We start from the raw sequence: 18,818 nt of genomic DNA, 5'->3' as shown, positions 1-18,818 counted from the left end.
TACTTGATTGCTCCCCGAACCTCCCTAGGAATAGAATAGAAAACTGGAACGTGGAAAGCTTGCTTTACATAGCTAAAATTTATTAGCCATTTGAGGATCGGAATAAATTTGTATACAAAACAAGTATAACAACGAACACTAGTGGGGGCGGAAGATAGAAATTGACAGAGAAGAGCAAGTATTTTTTTTAAAGAGATTCATTGAAATCGATCAACAGTAACAAGAAAAATGGGATATACTAATGCGGATGTTATCCGTACTGTTCATCGCACAAGACTCGAGAATTGATCGATGAAAGGAGTGTTTATTGCTCATCGGCCTTTGTCTCGTTCTTGGAGGCGGCGTCGAAGTCTCCAACAAGTTCTGGAACAGAGAATCTTAAAGACGGTTCGTAGGAATGCAGAATTTACCTGGCACGTCCTCGTCGTCTCCTTTTCCGTCTGGTCCGAGCTTGGTAACATTGTTGGCAAGTTTCTTAAGGTGGGTAAGGGACTCTGGGCCGAGTTGGTTAAGGATTCCTGGGAGCATCTCAGTGATTTCTGAAACGAGTCAATGTTGTAACTACAAAACACAGTAAACTTACGCTTGTTATCAGCAGATCCGGTGACAGAGAAGGTGTTGGCTGGGACAGAGGTCTGGACTTTTGGGTTGTTGAAATGGATAACAGTTCCGTCGTCCTTGATCATGTTGACCTGAAATGATACTGTTCAATGAGAGTATACTATACACAGTTGGTACCTCCTCGATTCCTGGAATGTTGGTGACAGAGAGTTTCTTCAAGTTGCTTTGAAGCTTCTTGTCATCAGCAGCAGCGGTCTTGTGGATGACCTTCTTCTTTCTGCGTGGAGTTCCCTAGAATCAGAAATCAGTTTTCATCCGACCGATAGTTGAAATAAGTCTACCTTTCCTCCGATTCTGACATGCTCTTGTTGAGCCTGAAGCTTCTTGATTCTCTCCGCAATAGCTTTACTATCCATTTTTAAAAGGATATTACCTAAAACATTTAAATATTAGAGGTCAAAAGATATAACGTGTAGGAAAAGAGAGCGTGAAAATGCGATCGGCACCTATTGGGAATACCAAGCATTCCTGACGAGCCAAAGAATGAGGAGAAATGCAAATAGAGGCAATGTGAGTTTTTTTTTCAACCTTCGCCATTAAGTCCTAAATTTATCGATTCGGGTGAGAGTCTGTGAGCTTAATTTCGATATCGGCAAGAATACATAGATTCGCGATTATTTAAATGGGAAATTAGGAGAAGAAATCAAGAAGATCAGCGAAATTTCCGTCAAAAAAGTCAAAGAAACGGTTGAAATTTTTTCACGAGACCCGAACATTCCGTGCGTAGCGCCCCTTCTCTTGAAAATTTCCTTGCTATAGGCGTAAGGGGCACACACGCAGAAATTGGCCTACTGCCAGCCGCTTTCCTTCAGCTGACTGCGTCTCCTTTTACCGCATAGTCTCTCTTCTCGTTGTGTCTCTTCGTTTCCTCGTCAACGGGAAAACCTCAACTCTTTCGCAATTCTCTCGCTTCCTCGCTTTTATGCCAATGAATCACAAGGGTTCTCAGCTTTATTTAAGTTGCGAAATTCCGGTTTCTCATAGCTGATATGTCTTATTTTACTAGTCGCCAGTTCGTTTGTTTTCAGTTATTCTGATAATTTTTATAGATTCAAGCTAGCTCCCCAGCTGTTGTTCATGACATAAAAATGTTTTTTTTGTTTATAATCAATTAATGTATAGCCCCATAATACTGGCTTATTCCTCAAGTATACTCATTCATTCTTGATGGATTTCGATTCTCTGTAAATTGACAACTTCCCGCATCCTTGCATTGTTTGTTTCCGCCATTAACGAATTCCTCATATAACTTCACTAACTGAATCAAGTTTTTTTCACTGTTCTCGACTCCTTCGATCAGGCGACCTCGCTTCGTTTTTTTCTTGTTCGTTGCTATTACGCTATCATGGCGTCATAGAGTATCTGCGTCCTCTCCTTATTTGGTTGAAACGATGAGTCATCGTCCTTTTCCTTGCTTGACGCTTCACACTTCTTTCTGTCCTTCTTGTTCTTGACTCACTTCACTATTGCTGATTTTTTTCTCGATTATTTCAGAAAATGAGCCTGTTCGGAAAAATTTTCGGAGGCAAGAAACAGGAGGCTCCATCAACTCCACAAGATGCCATCCAGAAATTGCGGGAAACCGAGGAGATGCTTGAAAAAAAACAGGACTTTTTGGAGAAGAAAGTAGTAGATGTGAGTTAATTTTCTCTAGGTTCATCATAATAATTTTCAAATTTTCAGGAGAAGGCGAACGCGGTAAAATATGGTACAAAAAACAAGCGAATGGCTCTGCAATGTTTGAATAGAAAAAGAAATTTCGAGAAACAACTAGCTCATATTGATGGAGTTTTGGCTACTATTGGATTCCAGCGAGAGGCTCTCGAAAACGCTTCAACGAACGCAGAAGTGCTCAACGTGATGAGTCAAGCGAGCAAGGCTTTGAAATCTGCTCATAACAATATGGATATCGACCAGGTTCATGATTTGATGGAAGATATTGCTGAGCAACAAGAAGTTGCCAACGAAATCGCAGAGGCTATCTCGAATCCAGTCGGTTTTAGCGCTGCGGTTGATGACGATGACTTGATGCGCGAGTTGGAGGAACTTGAACAGGTTTGCGTTCATTTTTGAATTTTTAAGCTAAATTCTCATTTTCAGGAAGAGCTTGACAAGGAGCTTTTGGATGCGAGAGCTCCACCAGTCGTTCTCCCAGACACGCCAAGTGTTGCGTTGCCAGCAGTCCCAGCTTCCAAGCCTCGAACTGCTGTTTCTGCGGATAAGGACCTTGAGGATCTCGAGAGCTGGGCAAATGCGTAGTTGAATTCCTCTCAGAATCTCTTTTCATTCCTCTTTGTTTCTTAATTTTCTTGCACCCCTCTCCACTTCACCACTTTAAAAGTTCGAACTTTCTGTTCATGACAGGCTGGTAAAAGTGGCCAAATCATCTGGTTCTTCAACTGATTAGTCATTTCATTCGTATTACAGCTCTGATTCTTGCTCGTTAAGCATTGTAAAATATTATTGAGGTTTTGGTATTTATTCAATCTTTTCCCTCCTCGAACTCAAAAACTTGTGTATGTATTATAGTACCCATTTCCATATTAAAATGCTTCATTACAATTGTTTTAAAAACTCCTTAAGATCACATTTCGTCATGCAGGCCGTTTCGCGCGGAAAGGAGGCTTGATCGAGCAAGCAACCAATCACGTTCAAGTAGTTCTTCAAGTGAAACCTTCCCATCGTTGTCGGTATCCGTGAGCATCATAATCTGAAAATAGATAATGGATTTATGTTTGAAGCGCACTATATACTTCATTAACTTCCTTTGAAGCGCGTCGGAAGTTTTGTGGATCGACATATTCATATAGCTCGCGGAACGAAGCTTTGCCATTTGAATCTTGATCAATTTCAGTGGTAAACTCTGCCACTCTCCTTTTCGTTTCTTCTTCCTCCATTTTCTCGAATTCTGGGTTCGACTCATCAATACTACCAGGAATACCATGGACGAACTCTTCCTGAGAAATTTCTCGGTCGTTGTTTTTATCTGAAATTTTGAGCTGAACCAGTAAAAATGGGAATACTGTACCATAAACATCAATAAGGTCATTGACAATTTCCACCAGACCCTGTGAAGAATATTCAGGATGCAGAAATATGTGCCATTCCATTTTATCCAATCGCCCATCTCTTGTGATATCCGAACGATTGAACATTCGTTTCTCGTCCTCTACGCGATGCGGATCTGAAAACTTTTGCATTTGCGCGTCAGGGTGTTTGCGTACGCAGCATTTTTTCGATTTTTTTTTGAAAATGCACGAATTCGTACGGAATACAAACCTTCTGTATGATCTTGCAACAGTTCATTCTCATCGTGGTCGCTTCTATGCATATTATCGAAATGTGGCTCAAACTCCTCCCAAGTGACCTATAATTTAAATAATTTCCCCGTTTTTTATAGAATAAAAACGAACCCATCCATCTTTATTGAGATCAATAATTTCGAAAAACGCATCTGAATCGTTTTTACTTCTCTCCAGATGGTCCTCCATATTTTTTCGAATCTGGCTTTTCAGCTCTTCTGTAGTCAAATATCCATCTTCATTTTTGTCCGTTCTAAATATATATTCATAGAAAATTGAAGAAAATATTTTTAAATACATTTTGAACATTTCCCTAATACTGTCAGAAAGTTGTTTAGTGTCCGTAGTGTCCAGATTATGTGAGAATATCATTTCCTGGCGGAACTTCTCGTTTATTTCACCGTCTCTTTCCAATGGCATCAGCTGGACATGATCATTGTCGAGAATATCCGAGCGATTCAATGGAATACTGAATACTGTTTGGAACAGGAAAATGGCAAGAATTGGCTTAACCATGCTGAAAAATTATATTTATTTTAAAAGAACTCTTCTACGGCGGCGATATAATTATCGAAAAAATTCAAAGGCGCAGCGTCGCCGACGATTCGTCGGCCCTGAAGCGAAAACAATAAAGGCCAAAAATTTTAAATTATTGCATGCGCCTTTAATACTGTACCGTATAAATTGTGAGTCACAATAATTTTTCGGCCTATTGTCGGAATAAAAAAAGTGGGACTCGGTGTTTGCGTACTTTGATTCCCGCCTCCCCCCACCGACGCTCCGCCCATCTCTTTGCAAGTGCGGCGTGGTATTTTGGCGCGCCACTTGGAGATCATATTTTCTATGAAAATCTCATTAAATCCGATGATCTCCCAAGTGGCGCCAAAACACCACGCCGCACTTGCAAAGCGATGGGCGGAGCGTCGATGGGGGAGGCGGGATTCAAAGTACGCAAACACCGAGTCCCACTTTTTTTATTCCGACAATATTTTTGGATTTTCCATTTTTATAAAGAAATTCAGCTGATTATTTATGCGAATCTGGAGAAAATTCGATTAAAAAATTTTTCAGAATTTTCTGCTAATCTTGTTTTTTCGGCCATTTTTCGATTTGCAGTATTTTCAGCCAATTTTTGTGAATTTTGAATTTTCGGCAAAATTTGAATTGTTGAATTTTCAGCAAAATTTTGAATGTTTTGGAAATTTTTCGATTTTTAGAGTTTTCAGCCAATTTCTGAAAATTTTGAATTTTCGACAAATTTTCGAATTTTCAGCCATTTTTCGATTTTCGCAATTTTCAGTCAATTATCGATTTTCAGAATTTTCAGCCAGTTTTTGAAATTGTTGAATTTTCGGCAAGATTTTCGAATCGTTGAATTTTCAGACAAAATTTGAATTTCTCGAGCAAAAATGTGAGAGGAATTGGCAAAAAAAGGAAATTTCGAGATACAGTAGCTCTTTTCGCTTCTGGACCGAACAAGAATAATAACAAAGAGTCGAAATAGGAGTCAATGGGTTCTGAGAGCAGAAACCTTTGGAGACAGGGATCACAGATATTTAATTTAGGCTCGATGGTTTCATAAAACAGATTGGATGAAATGGAATGTAAATAGACATAAATAAAAATACGAAGATACATAGAAGATAGTACAATTAGCAAAAAAATCGTAAAATAATTATTTGAACATTTTCGAGTATGTCACACGAGAATCCTCCTTCTTCTCCGCCCTCTTCTCTGTCACAATTTTCATCTCGCGAGCGACGATAGTGGCTGCAGCTGGGTGGTTGCGCAGCAGCAGTTTGAGGTCTTCCTCTGCCTAGAATTTTGTTTAGTTCAAAAGGAGAAAGTTCAACTGAGCAGCTGTTGTCTCTGCTCACTGACCTCATCCAGTTTCCATGCAGCGATGCGTGCTTTGGCGCGACGAAACAGAGCCTTCTCATTGAACTCCTCGCGTTTTAGGACTTCGCTGGAAGTCTCTTCAGCTTCATGAAGATCTCCAATGTTCAGATAGCATTGAGACATGTTCGAGTACAGTGGGATGTTCTTTCTATCCAATTCAACCCATTCCGGCTCTCCAGGCTTTTCTCTCAGAATCAGCGTATCTAGACGAGTTAGTGCATCCCGGTAGGCATCAATCGCTTCCTTATAGTCCTTCTGAAAAAAAGTGGCTTTCGGTTTTATGAGTTTTTTTGGGACATACGTTCACAAAGAGCTCATTTCCTTTCTGTCTCAGAGCCTCAACGGATTTCAGTTTATCTTCTTCGTCAAGTTGCCACGAGTCATGCTCGTATTGATCGGGTTCCAGAACTTGAAGAAGATGAAACACGAATCGAAGTGGTCTCGGATTCTTCATCAGATCGTCAAGCTCGTCATATCCGGTTCTGAGAAAATATGCTTATGGAAAGATATACGGTATTTTTCAGTGAATTTTTGGCTATTTTGACCATTTTCAAGTGCCTGGAGCTCGGCTGTCAAGTTACCGACCATTTTGAAAATTTCGAAGGGTGTAAAACAGACGTAGATTGAAAAATTTGCATTCAAAGCATTTTTTGAAAATTCCCAGTTTTTCAGCTATTTGTGAATTTATGAAATACACTTTTTTGCAATTTTCCGCTTAAAAATGACAAAAAAACGTTGAAATCCGGTTGTCATTGATATTGGATTCTGTACTTCTCGTGGACAAGTCGAAGTGCGAAATTTGAATTTTCGGGTTACAAAGCAGCTAAAAATCATTAAAAATCGAGCTTCAGGATTCGAAGAAGAGCGATTTTATACGGAAAAAAAATCGACTTTAAANCTCCTTCGTACCCCAAAAAATTCAAAATTTTTCGCACGTCAACTTGTCTACGAGGAGTACAAAATCCAAAAATCGATGAAAACCTCCGATTTGGTCGGATTTTAACGATTTGCAGTCCGGAAAATTGCAAAAAGTGTATTTCAGAAATCGGAAAGAAAGGAATTTTCGAAAAATTCTGTGAATGCAAAGTTTTCAATCTAGGTCTGTTTTACATCTTTCATAAAGTGATCGGAAACTTGACCGCCGAGCTTTAGACTCCTGGAAATGATCGAAACAGCCGAGAATCAACTCCACAAACCCCTGAGCCACACTAGCCGCACACATATGAGTCGTATGACCGTGATCGTGTTTCTTTCCATCACACGGCTTCACAATATCTCTCAATTTTTTCGACACAAAAGGATATTGAACCAGGTCGATGCACTCGACGTCGAATTGCGATATCTCATCGACCAACATTGTCTTCAGGCAATGCTCGAAAACTGGCAACTGGAACTTTTTGCCGAAAACGATTTCCAGCGGTTTTCCATATCCATCTGGCCAACTTTTCCGGGTGTCGTCAATGCAACGATAGCTATCTCTGGAATGAATTTGAATTAATAAATAACGTATATCCAATTTAGGTCTTTTTATGACTAAAAACTACCGAGTTATGGTATTTTCATGGTCAAAATACGATTTTGACCTTTATTTTAAACTGGAAACGCTCTGAAATCGATGAAAATCAGTCAAATGGTTTTAATCGAATTTCTTGAAATTTCGAGCGATATGGCTGTTTTTAGCTGAAAAATCCGTTTTTTCGATCTGTTTCTAGCTGAAAAAACGCTGAAAATAAGTAAAATCGGCTGAAATGGCTCAAATCGCATTCGATAAGACACTTAAAAAAATATTTTTCAGTTTTATGAAAATTTACTTTTCAACTGGAAGCGGTTGTCCTTTTTCTGGTTTCTCTATTGGAAACAGTGCTTGATAGTGGAATATGGCTTTTGTTCCATCGGAAAACTCAGAAATCTTCCCCTTTCCTCCGTTTATCGTTTTCTTCACCACCATGGCTCTGACAGACATTTTCTGAAAATTGATTTTGAAGTTTTAAAGCTGTTCACATTGGTTTTTTCAGAAAGAAAAACGCCGAAAATTGGTGGAAAAGTGACAAAAAACTTCAGAAACTCAAAAAAAGTAATTCCGTTCGAAACCCACAACCGTATTTTTCGCGTGCGCCTTTGAAGTACCGTACTCCAAACCTTGGTTCCGAACATCCATAAAGAGGTTCTGAAGATATAAAATTGATATAACTACATTTTTTCAGCTTTTCTTTATTCAAATTAATGTATTTACTCTTTTATTATTATGATCATGATTATGATGAATTCTCCATAATAATAATTATTATTATTCGCACAAGAAGTAAAAAAAGAGAGATTGCGGTTGACAAGTGACACACTGACTTATTGATTTGATATACATTTAAAAAACAAAAAAACTGAAGCAAAAATGGAAAAAAAGATCGAAAATTGTGTATGAAAGTAGTCTTGTGAACTAGTTGAGACGAGTTTTGAGCAAAGCACCAAGTATGAGAGTGTGGAGAGAAAGCCATGAGAATTCGTAACATGTAGTCGTATGCATACGGGAGAGAAGAAATTAATCGGCTGTGTGTGTGTGTGTGGGAAACAAGTTGTGGATTTACTTCAGATTATCCGGCCACTCAGGGATGTAGTATCTGAAAAAATTCTTTCTTGAAATATACGTATTTTGCAGTCGATTTTGGGCCATGTTGACCATTTTTAGGAGTCTAGAGCTCGGCTGTCAAGTTTTCGATCACTTTTTGCAGGATGAAAACAGACCTAGATTGAAAATTTTGCATTCATAAAATTTTGGAAAATTCCTTTTTTCCGATTTCTGAAACACACTCTTTTTGCAATTTTCCGCTCAAAAGCTCAAAAATGACTAAAAATCATTGAAATCCGACCAATCGGAGGTTTTCATCGCTTTTGAATTTTGTACTCGATTTTTCTAATTTCGAGTGGTTTATTGTTTTAAGCTGCATTGTAACCCGAAAATTCAAATTTCGCACGTCAACTTGTCTACGAGGAGTACAAAATCCAAAATCGATGGAAACCTCCGATTGGTCGGATTCCAACAATCGGTAGCCATTTTTGAGCGAAAAGTTGCCAACATGGGTGTATTTCAAAAATCGACAAATATCTGAAAAACTAGGAATTCTTTTAATCTGGGTCCGTTTTACACCCTCCAAAGTTTTCAAAGGGCTCGGTAACTTGACAGCCGAACTCCAGACTCTTCAAAATAGTCAAAATGTCCGACAATCAATTGAAAAATATGATTTTTCATATCTGATAGACCTACCTTCTAATAGATCCTTCTAGTAACCGATCCATCCAGTTGGGGAATCCATCTAGCACGTTCTCCATGTTAACCCCTCGTTGTGAAGAGCTTCTGTGCAATTTCTTTTTCTCTCCCATCGATGCAAACTCGTCACTTCTATACGACGCTTCATCGTCACTGCTCGGATCCTCGTCAGTGTCAATGAAGTTCCGACGACTAAGTTCTACATGTTTTGGGTGGTAGATTGAGAAATACAGTTTCCATCCACAAAGCGTCAAAACTGTTCCGATTGTGTGACGATGATTGATCAGCTTCAATCGTTTGTACATCGATTGACTGGCATCTGGTTCTGGTGTTGGCTTCCCGTCGGTTGGTAAAGTGTGTTCCAGGAGTTTTCGGAACCAATCCAAGTTTTTGGGAACAATCAAGAAGCCGAATGAGAACGTTTTGTTGCTGGAAAGAGATTTGTTAGATTCCTAAACTTTTAATGTGGAATTATACTTACTTTCTGAGAGGATAGACATATTGGGAGAACTTGTTGATCAATGATTCCTTATTCTCTTCATCCACCAGTAGAATCATCGACCTACATCCAGGTTTCAAAAGTCGAATCATTCCAAAGTAGGTTTCAGCCCGTAGCTCATGAATCAACGGTTTCATTGCCACTGCCCATTTTGATTTTCCATTTGACTGTTTTCCATTATCCCCTTCTTTTTTCTTTGTATTTGGATCATCCGGATGCCAATCGTTTCCTGTAGTCGGATCCCCGGTCAAATCAGCGACATCGTTAGCCTTCGGTTTTCGTTTCTTGATATCAGAAGGCTTTTCGCTGAAATAACTGAAGATCCATCCAATGGACATGATCATGAAAAGAGTTCCAACAGCTGACAAGAACATGTAGGTCTCTTCATTTGACACGTGGAACCACACCACCTCCCACATTCTCCAGAATGCACGACTGACTTTGGTGAAGACGGATAGCCCGAATTCATCATTGATGTTTCCAACAGTGCATGTTTCATCCAGCCGCTTCTTTTGCTCAACAACATTCATAATGACATCATCAGTCTCTTTATTTCCAGTCCATGCTCCTTCCAACCATGCGAATCTTGCCTTCTTGTATTCTAGCCTCCAGAATACCAGTAGATCTCTTCCTTCGTTTTTCAATTCTCCCTTTCTTTTCTCCGCGAACGGCTTCATCCAATCCTTTTGCCTATCAACGTAAATATAAGCAAATCTGACATTCTTCCCCTTCCACATAGTTTGAGTGTCCTTCACATATCTTCTGAAGGCATCCACATGTTCGGCTTCTGAACTATGCGACGTCACGGGTAGAAGAACACAGAGATGACGTGGAGAACGAGAGGAGACTGGACAAACTTCATCGAGCATCACTTGGGATGATATTCTGGGTAAAGTGAGCATTTTGTTTCTTTCGATGAATTCATCCAGTGCCTCCATCGTCAATTTCTTTGCTTCGCTGATTGATAAGCGATCCACAGCATCCTCATGTTCCATATCTCCATAAATCAGAATATTCTCGCATTGTACACATTTGATATCCACAGATTCTCTTAAAATTCGAACGTCTTCTGATTGCTCAGCCAATGAAACATAGGCGAATCGGGCGAAATGCGAGTGCTTCATCGCTGCGAGCAGATAACGGATTCGTGGATTAACAGCTGCGCCGAGAATGATCACTGAGATTTTGTTTGTGCTCTTCCATTGCTCAACGAATCGAGTCAGCATTATTCCAGAGTTGATCTTCGTCATGAAATAACTTGGAATTACTTTTTGGGCAAATGCGACGATGGATCTGGAAAATTATTTTTTTAAATAAATCAATATGTATGTAGATTCATAGAAATGCATAGAATCTTCTGGAAGTGTTCTGGAATTTTTTTTGAACTCCCGCTTAAACTGAAAACACTGAAAAATTGACCTTTTTGCGATTTTTTGAGAGAAAAATCAGAAGTTATAAGACCTTTTCAGGGGTTTCAACTAATTTTGACGATTCTTTTTTCGATTTTTCTAAGTTTTTGTCTGAAATTTGAATGAACGGTGCTAGTGAAGATTACTGTAGGTTACTGTAGAATGCTAATTTCCTTTTACAGTCACAAAAATCAACCCAAAAATAGTGCATTTTGACGTGGTTGTGTTTGCTACAAAAAGAAATCAGCCTTCTACAGTAACCTACAGTAATCTTCACGAACACCGTTCCGTCGAATTTCAGCCAAACAAAATCGGAAAAAACGAAAAAGAATCTTCTAGAATAGCTGAAAAACCTAAAAAGGTCTAAAAACTTTTGCAAAAAATCGAATAAAAATACCTTTTTCTTTCGAAAAATAGCAAAAAAAAACGCGAATACTTCATAAATTTCAGTGTTTCTAGTTTTGGCGGGAATTCAAAAAATAACTCGATAACCTTCCAGAGGTTTCGAGAAGTGGATGAGAACTGTTTTCGAAAAATTTCAAAAATTACAGAAAAATTCAAAAGTTTCGGGAAAATCGGATAATTTCCATAAAAAAACAATTTCAGAAAAAATCGAAAATTCCAAAAATTCCAAATAGTTCGATTATTTCGAAATATAAAAATTCCAAAAAATTCTAAAAAATTCCAGAAACTCCAGAAATATTCGAAAAATCGAAAAATTCCAAATAGTTTGAATATTTCGAAAAATTCGAAAAAATTCTGAAAAAATTCGAAAACCATAAAAATTTCAAAAATTCCAAAAATCGGAAAATCCCATTAAAAACTGAAAATTCCAGAAAATTCCGAAAATTCTAAAAATTATGAGAAATGTGCAAATTCCAAAAATTCCAGAAAGAAAAAATCGAAAATTCCAAAAATTCCAAAAGTTTTCAGTTTTGGCGGGAATTCGATAAAAGAACTTTCCAGAAGATTTCAGGAATCGATTTTTCGAGGTTTTGAAATTTCCTAAATATGTTTTTGTTGATAAATTCATGAATCTACATATTTTTCCTCACATTTTGATTTAATTTATGATATTACCTATCACTAAAACTATTATCCACTCTCATCGGAATGATTCTTCCTTCAACAATTGCAACCAACGCAGGCACATGTGAAATTCTCATCTTCTCCATCAAATTCTGTTCTCTATTGCCATTTACAGTAGCCACCCCGTATCCAAGGGGCTCGAGATCAGCAATGACTTGTTTCCATTGAGGATGGAATCGGTAGCACATTTGACAGTAATTGGAGTAAATATATACAATGTATGGTTTGGTGTTCGATTGCTCCAGGATTTTGAACTGATACTGCTGATACGACATGCGATACTTGTACTCGAACACATTTTCATCGAACCCAAATCCTCCGAATCCGTGGAAACCATTAAAACCGTACTGTGAAAAAAGGAATATTAAGTAATTAAAGAATGTCATCACTTACGAAGGATCTGGCCCTTTCGGCGTTATCTTCAAAATGTTTCACATCATCAAAAGTTCCAAACCTATCGTAGCGTTCTTTTCGGACTGGATCCGAAAGAACTTCATAGGCTTCGGCGATTTCCATGAAGCGCGTCGACGCAGCGTCATCTTTCCGCTTATCTGGATGCCTGAAAATGAAAAATTATGGTAATTTTTTAAATCTTTCTTTGAAATTCCAAAAAAATTGGCTGAAAAAATCGAAAATTCAAAAATTCAAAAATTGGCTGAAAATTCAAAAAATCGAAAATTGACTGAAAATTCTGAAAATCGACAATAAGAATTTTCGCTTATTTAAAGAAAAATTTTTCGAATTTCTGAATTTTCAGCTAATATTCTAATTTCCAGCACTTTCAGTTAATTTTTGGAATATTTGAATTCGCGGCCAATTTTCAGAATTTCAATTTTTCAAAATCTTTTTAAATAATGTTCAGCCAATTTTCCATTTCTTGAGTTTCCAGCCATTAAATATTTCTTTTTTTTCCGAAATTCGGAAATTAACTGAAAATCCAAAAATTGGTTGGAAATTCAAAAAAATCGAGAATTAGTTGAAAATTCGAAATTTCCCGGAAATTTGAAAATTGCCTGAAAATCAGCTGAAAACAGGACTCAGACTATTATAGCTTTGAGCCTATTTTCGAATATTTTATCAATTTTCGACAATTTTCATAGTTTAAAACCATTTTTCCTCTGAATTACGTTGAAAAAAACGGAGAAGATCGTTGAAAATTTATGAAAAAAAACAAAGAAATTATTTTTTTTTTCAAAAATAACCTACCACTCTTTGGCAAGATTCTTATAAGCACTCTTGATTTCTTTTGGCGATGCCCTCCTACTGATACCGAGTACTTCATACGGATCGCCTTTCTCCGCGCATTGAGCAACCACTGCCAACAGGAGTAGTGGTACTCCGATCCGTAACAAAACCATGGTCAAACCCCCCTGAAATTTAAATATCACATTTTTAAGATTTTTCTGCAGAAACCGGAAAAAGGAAACCTAAAAAATTCTGCAAAACAAAAAGTAATAGTGGGCGCGCGGTTATATTGTGCTTCTTCACTTTCGCCTCTGCGTCTCTTCAAGAAATTCTCTCTTTTCTCATTTTGCTCCAAGAGGAGCACATCCCTCCTGCTCTCAAGCCTATCGATTCGCTGGCTCCTCAAGACATATGAATGGAGCACGCTTGCCATTGATTTTGGAACCATTGGGAAAAAATAATAAAAATTCATTGAAATCGAGAGGAGGGTGCAATTCGAATCTATTAAAAACATCGTACATGAAAAGACTACACAAAGAAAAGGGGAAACTGAATCAGACGGGTAAAACAACAATGAGCATTCAACCCGTAATTTGCTGCTGTCAAATAAAAGGAAGAAGAAAAATGAGTATGGGTGAGAGAGTTGATGGGGCAATACAATTATACATCACTGAGAAAGCGATCTCCGAAAGCGGCCCGTCCAATTTCGAGGAGTAATTTCGAGGACGACCCGATGTGATAGGTGTCAATCTGGACGAAATAGGCGGTCGCTTTGTTGAATGCGTTACTCATGTTTTGATTTGACTTCTGTTGAGCAAGGTCTTTTAATGTTGTGATCCGTGAGTTGAGAACCGGTGAATTTGCGTCGCATCTTGGTCGTTTTCCTTCTCCGAGGGTTTGTTGAGTAAGGTAAGTTCCAAGATTTGAAGCACCACACGCATTCTGTAATTGTATTCGATTTTACAAGGGAACTTTTCCAAATGAACATTTCAGGATAGATCAAGAACAGATTGTCTAGACATTCCTGAAAAATCCTGAATCTGTTTGAAAGTTTCAGCCGAGTTATACAAGTTTCAGTACAAAAAAAAATCTTGTTTTCAGTGCAAACACAGCTACCGTAAAATCTGTTATAGAAGGGCCCCCTAACTTAAAACTTTGAGCTCAATTCTCTCGGTTTCTGTGAAAGCTATCAAAAAGTGGTAAACTGATCAATTGTTTATCATTATATCACAAACATTTTATTAGTTGACAAATTTTTTATAACTTTTACAGTAACCGAGATAAATGAGCTCACATTTGATAGTACGGGGCCCTTTTAATACAGGTTTTACGGTATTTTTCCACCTTCTTCTATGTGAATCTACACGATTTTCAGCACCTTCAAAATATGTTTTTCATCAAAGTTTTGGTTTTTTTTTGGGATTTTTCAAACTTTGCAGAATCCAAAAGCTTGAAATTCACTGAAAAAAATTTCGCTGAAAGTTAGCTGACAAAAAAAGGCTTAAAAAAGGTCAAAACCGACCAGTTTAATTCGAGAATACCCAATTGTTTCGGAGGGAATTTTGAGGATTCTGCAGGAAAATGCGTTTTTCAAAAATTCTGATCTCCAAAAAGTCAAATTTTTGAGCAGAATTTTTTTTGCAAAAAAAAAAACAAAGGTTGAAATTTCTCGTACTGAAACCGGCGTGCGGACTCTCAAATTATCAGAATTGTCTAGGTAGGCTATTTTTGACCTATCCCGAGATTTTTTTCAAAATATTTCCATAATGAACCTACTTTGGAGAGTGAGATGTCTTTTTGCTGCTAATCAAGGCAGTGAGAAAACTCGATTCGTCTTTTGAAGCTTTTCCTAGAAACCGTATGAGAGGCGGAAGAAGATCGTCTGTTGGAGCAAAGTGTGCCGGAAGTGTCGGGCTGCGATGAGCAATCCATTGAATCAAACGAGCCAGGAGGCACATGAAACCGGGTTCTGAGGTCACATGCTTCGGACGGATGCTGACCACATAATAATGCAAATCGAAGAATTTGTTATCATCAGAACCACCGTAATCCATGAAAACCCGCAAAGTCAGTGGAAGCATTTGGACTTTGTTTTCCGACGATGGAACTGTCATGAGATAACTTTTAATAGATTTCAGACTTCCATTTGGAAACTGTATCCAGTGCATCAATTCTGTCCAGTTACTGTCTGTTCCTGAAGAAGGAAATTGGGAAAATATTAGAATAAGCAAATCTTACTCAAAAAATATGCCCTAATGATTTTCTCAATAACTTTTAATGCAGTTGTCAGCTGATCTGCATTCAATGAATCGATGACCGTATTGACTGAAGTCAATACTAACGGAGAACTTGGATTCGTTAGAAGATATTCAGTCCACAGGCGTACAAGAGATTCTGAAAATAAAATTACTTACAAAGTTTCTATAGAACGGAATCTAACCTCCGAGTTTCGTATCGGTGATGTTCTTCCACATTGCTGTCAATTCTCTGGTCACAACCCGGAATTCGCGTAGATTCGCTGAAATTGTTATGAATTATAGTGTTTGTCGGGGTAATATTATACCAAAGGTCCCACAACGACATCTACCCTAACCTAGGTATACCGTAAAACCTGTATTAGAAGGGTCTCTCTAATAGAAGGGCTCTACGAGAGGGACATGGAAAATAGGTCCCCTTCAAAATGAGTTTTTCACAGAACTTTGTTAAAACACTTTTTTGTTCGATTCTGGTGAAATTGATAGATTTTCATGAATTTTGAACGAGATATCACTGCATTTTTCGATGAAAAATTTTGGAAAGGTATGTCCGGAAAAAAGAAACGCCTCCCTTTAATTGAAGGGCTCCTCTAATAGAAGGGTCCTCCGGAGGTACCTTGGAACAATAGGAGGGCCGGCCCTTCTAATACAGATTTTAAGATACTCCCAATTTTTTGCGTTTTCAAAATCTTTTTGTCAATTTTTCACCTATTTTTGGCATTTTTGTGATGCAAAAATGGAACTCCTACTTCGAAAAAAATTTCAGATTTTTAAAAAGTGGGAAATAGAAACATTTCTAGGTTACGGTAGTTGTGGAACTTTCGGTCACACCGGCTTTTCTAGGCCACTCACAGTGATTGACAGCCAACGCATTCACATCCGAGACCAGTGAGTTGTAGGCAGCAGGAATCTGAGTTGAATCCGCTTCGAGTAGAAGCGCGCATTCTGTTTGCATCCAGAGTTTTTGTTTCTGTAGAGACACTTCCGAGTACGGTTCACGAGCAACGAAACAGCAAATCTTCCTCCATATAACTTGAATAACCGACACTATTTCGATGGGATGAGACAGAGAATCTGATGGCAGACTTTTTGTAACAGCCATTGCTATATTCGATGCGTCTTCCAAGCTTATAATGTTCCAGTCTTGTCGAAGAGACAAAGATTTCGTCAGTTCAAGTAATGAAGCTCGCACTTTATCGTAGTTCCCAGCTCGTGAAGCTAGTCGAACAAGAACTCCAAAAAGTGAAGCCATATAACTGGTTCGACTGTCTTCGTGCATTGTTTGTAGAATGCTGTTCCATGGGATCCTTACTACAATCTGGGATACAAAAGAGGCACAATCCTTAGATCTAGTATCCAGACAAGTCTCCATCGCAGTTATAGCTAGTCTTGATGGCCACAACGCTTGCCAGTTCAACCGGACCAATTGTCTTTCGATGACACCGTAGTAGTGTTCAGTTCCATGCGTCAGCATGGAGAGCTTCTCGCAATAGAACTGCCATACGAGAGATTGAATATTCTGCATTCCTGGCGGGATACTCGAGTTGTAATGAAGCGCAGAAAGGAATTCAACAAATCGATCCAAAACTAGCATTGCCTGAGTTTCGTGGGACGGTGAGAATGGAGGATGCGTTGGGGAGTACGGTGCAATAAGAGGAGAGAATACTGCAGCAACTCGAGCGAAATACTCGTAACATTCTCGCTGCAAAATTGAAACCGCTTGATTAGGCTCATATCCATCTCGAATAGGGACGAAGAGGAATAGTTGAGCCAGACGAGTTATCGAATCCAAGTATCGAGACCAGATTCTAAAATTTTTTAATCTTGGAGTAGAATAACTTTTAAAAAATTAATTACCCATAGAAATTAGGAAGTTTTGTTCTCGCTTCATCCAGTCTCTTTGATAGAACACTGGCACATTCATCGGCTTTGGCAGCTCCTAGGTCGAACGAGCTCTTCTTCTTCAAGTAATCCGTTGCTTCCAATTTATCAACGATAGCATCCAAAAGTGAAGCAGGTGTTGAATTAGTGTTACATCCTTCCAACGCCAAATCAAGCCCATTGACAATGTTGTCCGGGAAATGATGGAATACAAAGAAGAGAACATGCTGAAAGGTGAACTTTTGAATCGACCAATTTCTATATGAAAATTACCTGTAGACACAAAGAATGCAATGGAGAAGATGGATCTGGTTGACTGGCAAGGTTCGCGAAGGCAATTGGAAGAAGTGCAGCGAATTGATGAGGTGGGAGCCCGGCGGCAGCTTGTTGCATGCCAAGACGGCCTGAAAAAAAAGAAACTCTCTGCGTCTCTTCGTCCTATACTGTGTCTCGCAATGCTCGTCGAATATGGTGCGTTGGTCTGCATGCGCTTGATTTGACGACATCAAGAAAAATTCCACATTTTTCTTCCAATTCATAGCTTTTCATGAGTTAGAATAATGGCTCCGAGCACAGCGGAGCTCGAGATTGATGAAACTCTTCACTTACTTCGTATGTTAATGCAAAGGGAATTTATACACTATTTGGAGACGTTGCCAGGTATAAAAATCTAGCAAATTGAATGGAAACGAAGGAAAATTCAGGCACAAAAGAGCTTTTCATCGATAAATGTTTACTTCGGCCGCTGGATATGATTGCAACTTCATCAGATATGAAACGTCATGGAGTCAAGAGAATCATGCATTTTGATTTGAAGAAATCGCCACAAGTCGGTACTTTTTGATTACAGAAAAACCAGTTTTAAATTCTATTTAGGTCTGGGATCTGGAAATCGATCAACGAGTATTTTTTCTACGACCGAACGTCGACAACGCTCGAAAAATAGTGGAGTACGCGGAGGAAGCGAATGATAATAGATCGATTTGCGTGATTTGGTGTAATCGACAGTTGGAGGAATGTGATCTAGTTTTTGAATCATCCGGAGTAATTGGAAACATCACACAGCTTAGCTTGAATATGTGCCTCTTACCACTAGAAAGCGATTTATTCTCTCTCCAGCATGTGGAATCAGCTCAACCAGATTTGTTTTCCGTGGCAAACATGTTTGTGGCACTTCAGAATCTTTATGGTGTGATTCCAACTGTCTATGGACTAGGTGCCGAACCAAAACAACTGTGGAATATGGTTCACACACTGTGCTCCAGCAATGAACTTCGGGCACGTCCAGACCAACCGATTAGTCATCTGTTTCTATTCGACCGACAGCTGGACCCAATTCCTGTTTTGCTGACGGGAGCTTCATATGAAGGATTGCTGCACGAATTCTTCAATATCCACTGCGGAAAGCTAGCTTTT

The 18,818-nt window shown here is 38.7% G+C and overlaps 7 protein-coding genes across 7 annotated transcripts in view; 2 read left to right on the top strand and 5 right to left on the bottom strand.

Moving 5' to 3' along the window:
- Positions 1-304: 304 nt before the first annotated feature.
- Positions 305-977, bottom strand: Cbr-icd-1 (the record flags this gene model as incomplete). The annotated part of the gene is made up of 5 exons (XM_002630335.1): positions 305-363; positions 411-539; positions 584-692; positions 739-852; positions 903-977. The coding sequence occupies 5 exons, from the start codon at positions 975-977 to the stop codon at positions 305-307; spliced, it is 486 nt and encodes a 161-aa protein (XP_002630381.1).
- A 1,141-nt stretch (positions 978-2,118) lies between these two features.
- Positions 2,119-2,880, top strand: Cbr-vps-32.1 (the record flags this gene model as incomplete). The annotated part of the gene is made up of 3 exons (XM_002630334.1): positions 2,119-2,256; positions 2,305-2,676; positions 2,722-2,880. 3 exons carry the CDS (start codon positions 2,119-2,121, stop codon positions 2,878-2,880), a joined length of 669 nt encoding a protein of 222 aa, XP_002630380.1.
- Positions 2,881-3,205: 325 nt separating this feature from the next.
- On the bottom strand, positions 3,206-4,439 carry CBG04318 (the record flags this gene model as incomplete). Its single annotated transcript, XM_045242050.1, has 5 exons — positions 3,206-3,331; positions 3,375-3,607; positions 3,650-3,805; positions 3,901-3,988; positions 4,035-4,439. The coding sequence occupies 5 exons, from the start codon at positions 4,437-4,439 to the stop codon at positions 3,206-3,208; spliced, it is 1,008 nt and encodes a 335-aa protein (XP_045092641.1).
- A 1,159-nt stretch (positions 4,440-5,598) lies between these two features.
- Positions 5,599-7,785, bottom strand: CBG04317 (the record flags this gene model as incomplete). The annotated part of the gene is made up of 5 exons (XM_045242049.1): positions 5,599-5,739; positions 5,805-6,077; positions 6,124-6,304; positions 7,019-7,300; positions 7,634-7,785. 5 exons carry the CDS (start codon positions 7,783-7,785, stop codon positions 5,599-5,601), a joined length of 1,029 nt encoding a protein of 342 aa, XP_045092640.1.
- Positions 7,786-8,400: 615 nt separating this feature from the next.
- Positions 8,401-13,439, bottom strand: Cbr-dnj-8 (the record flags this gene model as incomplete). Its single annotated transcript, XM_002630331.1, has 6 exons — positions 8,401-8,437; positions 9,082-9,513; positions 9,566-10,876; positions 12,073-12,428; positions 12,475-12,640; positions 13,288-13,439. 6 exons carry the CDS (start codon positions 13,437-13,439, stop codon positions 8,401-8,403), a joined length of 2,454 nt encoding a protein of 817 aa, XP_002630377.1.
- Positions 13,440-13,926: 487 nt separating this feature from the next.
- CBG04315 lies at positions 13,927-17,795 on the bottom strand (the record flags this gene model as incomplete). The annotated part of the gene is made up of 8 exons (XM_045242048.1): positions 13,927-14,208; positions 14,789-14,870; positions 15,043-15,460; positions 15,505-15,660; positions 15,707-15,784; positions 16,374-17,329; positions 17,379-17,629; positions 17,676-17,795. The coding sequence occupies 8 exons, from the start codon at positions 17,793-17,795 to the stop codon at positions 13,927-13,929; spliced, it is 2,343 nt and encodes a 780-aa protein (XP_045092639.1).
- A 167-nt stretch (positions 17,796-17,962) lies between these two features.
- Positions 17,963-18,818, top strand: part of Cbr-vps-33.2 — a gene marked incomplete at both ends in the record, with an annotated part of 3,089 nt that continues 2,233 nt past the window's right edge. Inside the window, 3 exons of the mRNA XM_002630329.2 lie at positions 17,963-18,062; positions 18,107-18,231; positions 18,279-18,818. The exon at positions 18,279-18,818 is cut by the window's right edge and continues 1,003 nt beyond it. Coding sequence (XP_002630375.2) covers positions 17,963-18,062; positions 18,107-18,231; positions 18,279-18,818 — 765 coding nt within the window. The remainder of the gene's footprint in view (positions 18,063-18,106; positions 18,232-18,278) is intronic.

Source organism: Caenorhabditis briggsae, assembly GCF_000004555.2.
Source record: "Caenorhabditis briggsae complete genome, chrII, whole genome shotgun sequence".
Lineage (NCBI taxonomy): Eukaryota > Metazoa > Nematoda > Chromadorea > Rhabditida > Rhabditidae > Caenorhabditis > Caenorhabditis briggsae.
This window is presented reverse-complemented; position numbering and strand designations above follow the sequence as displayed.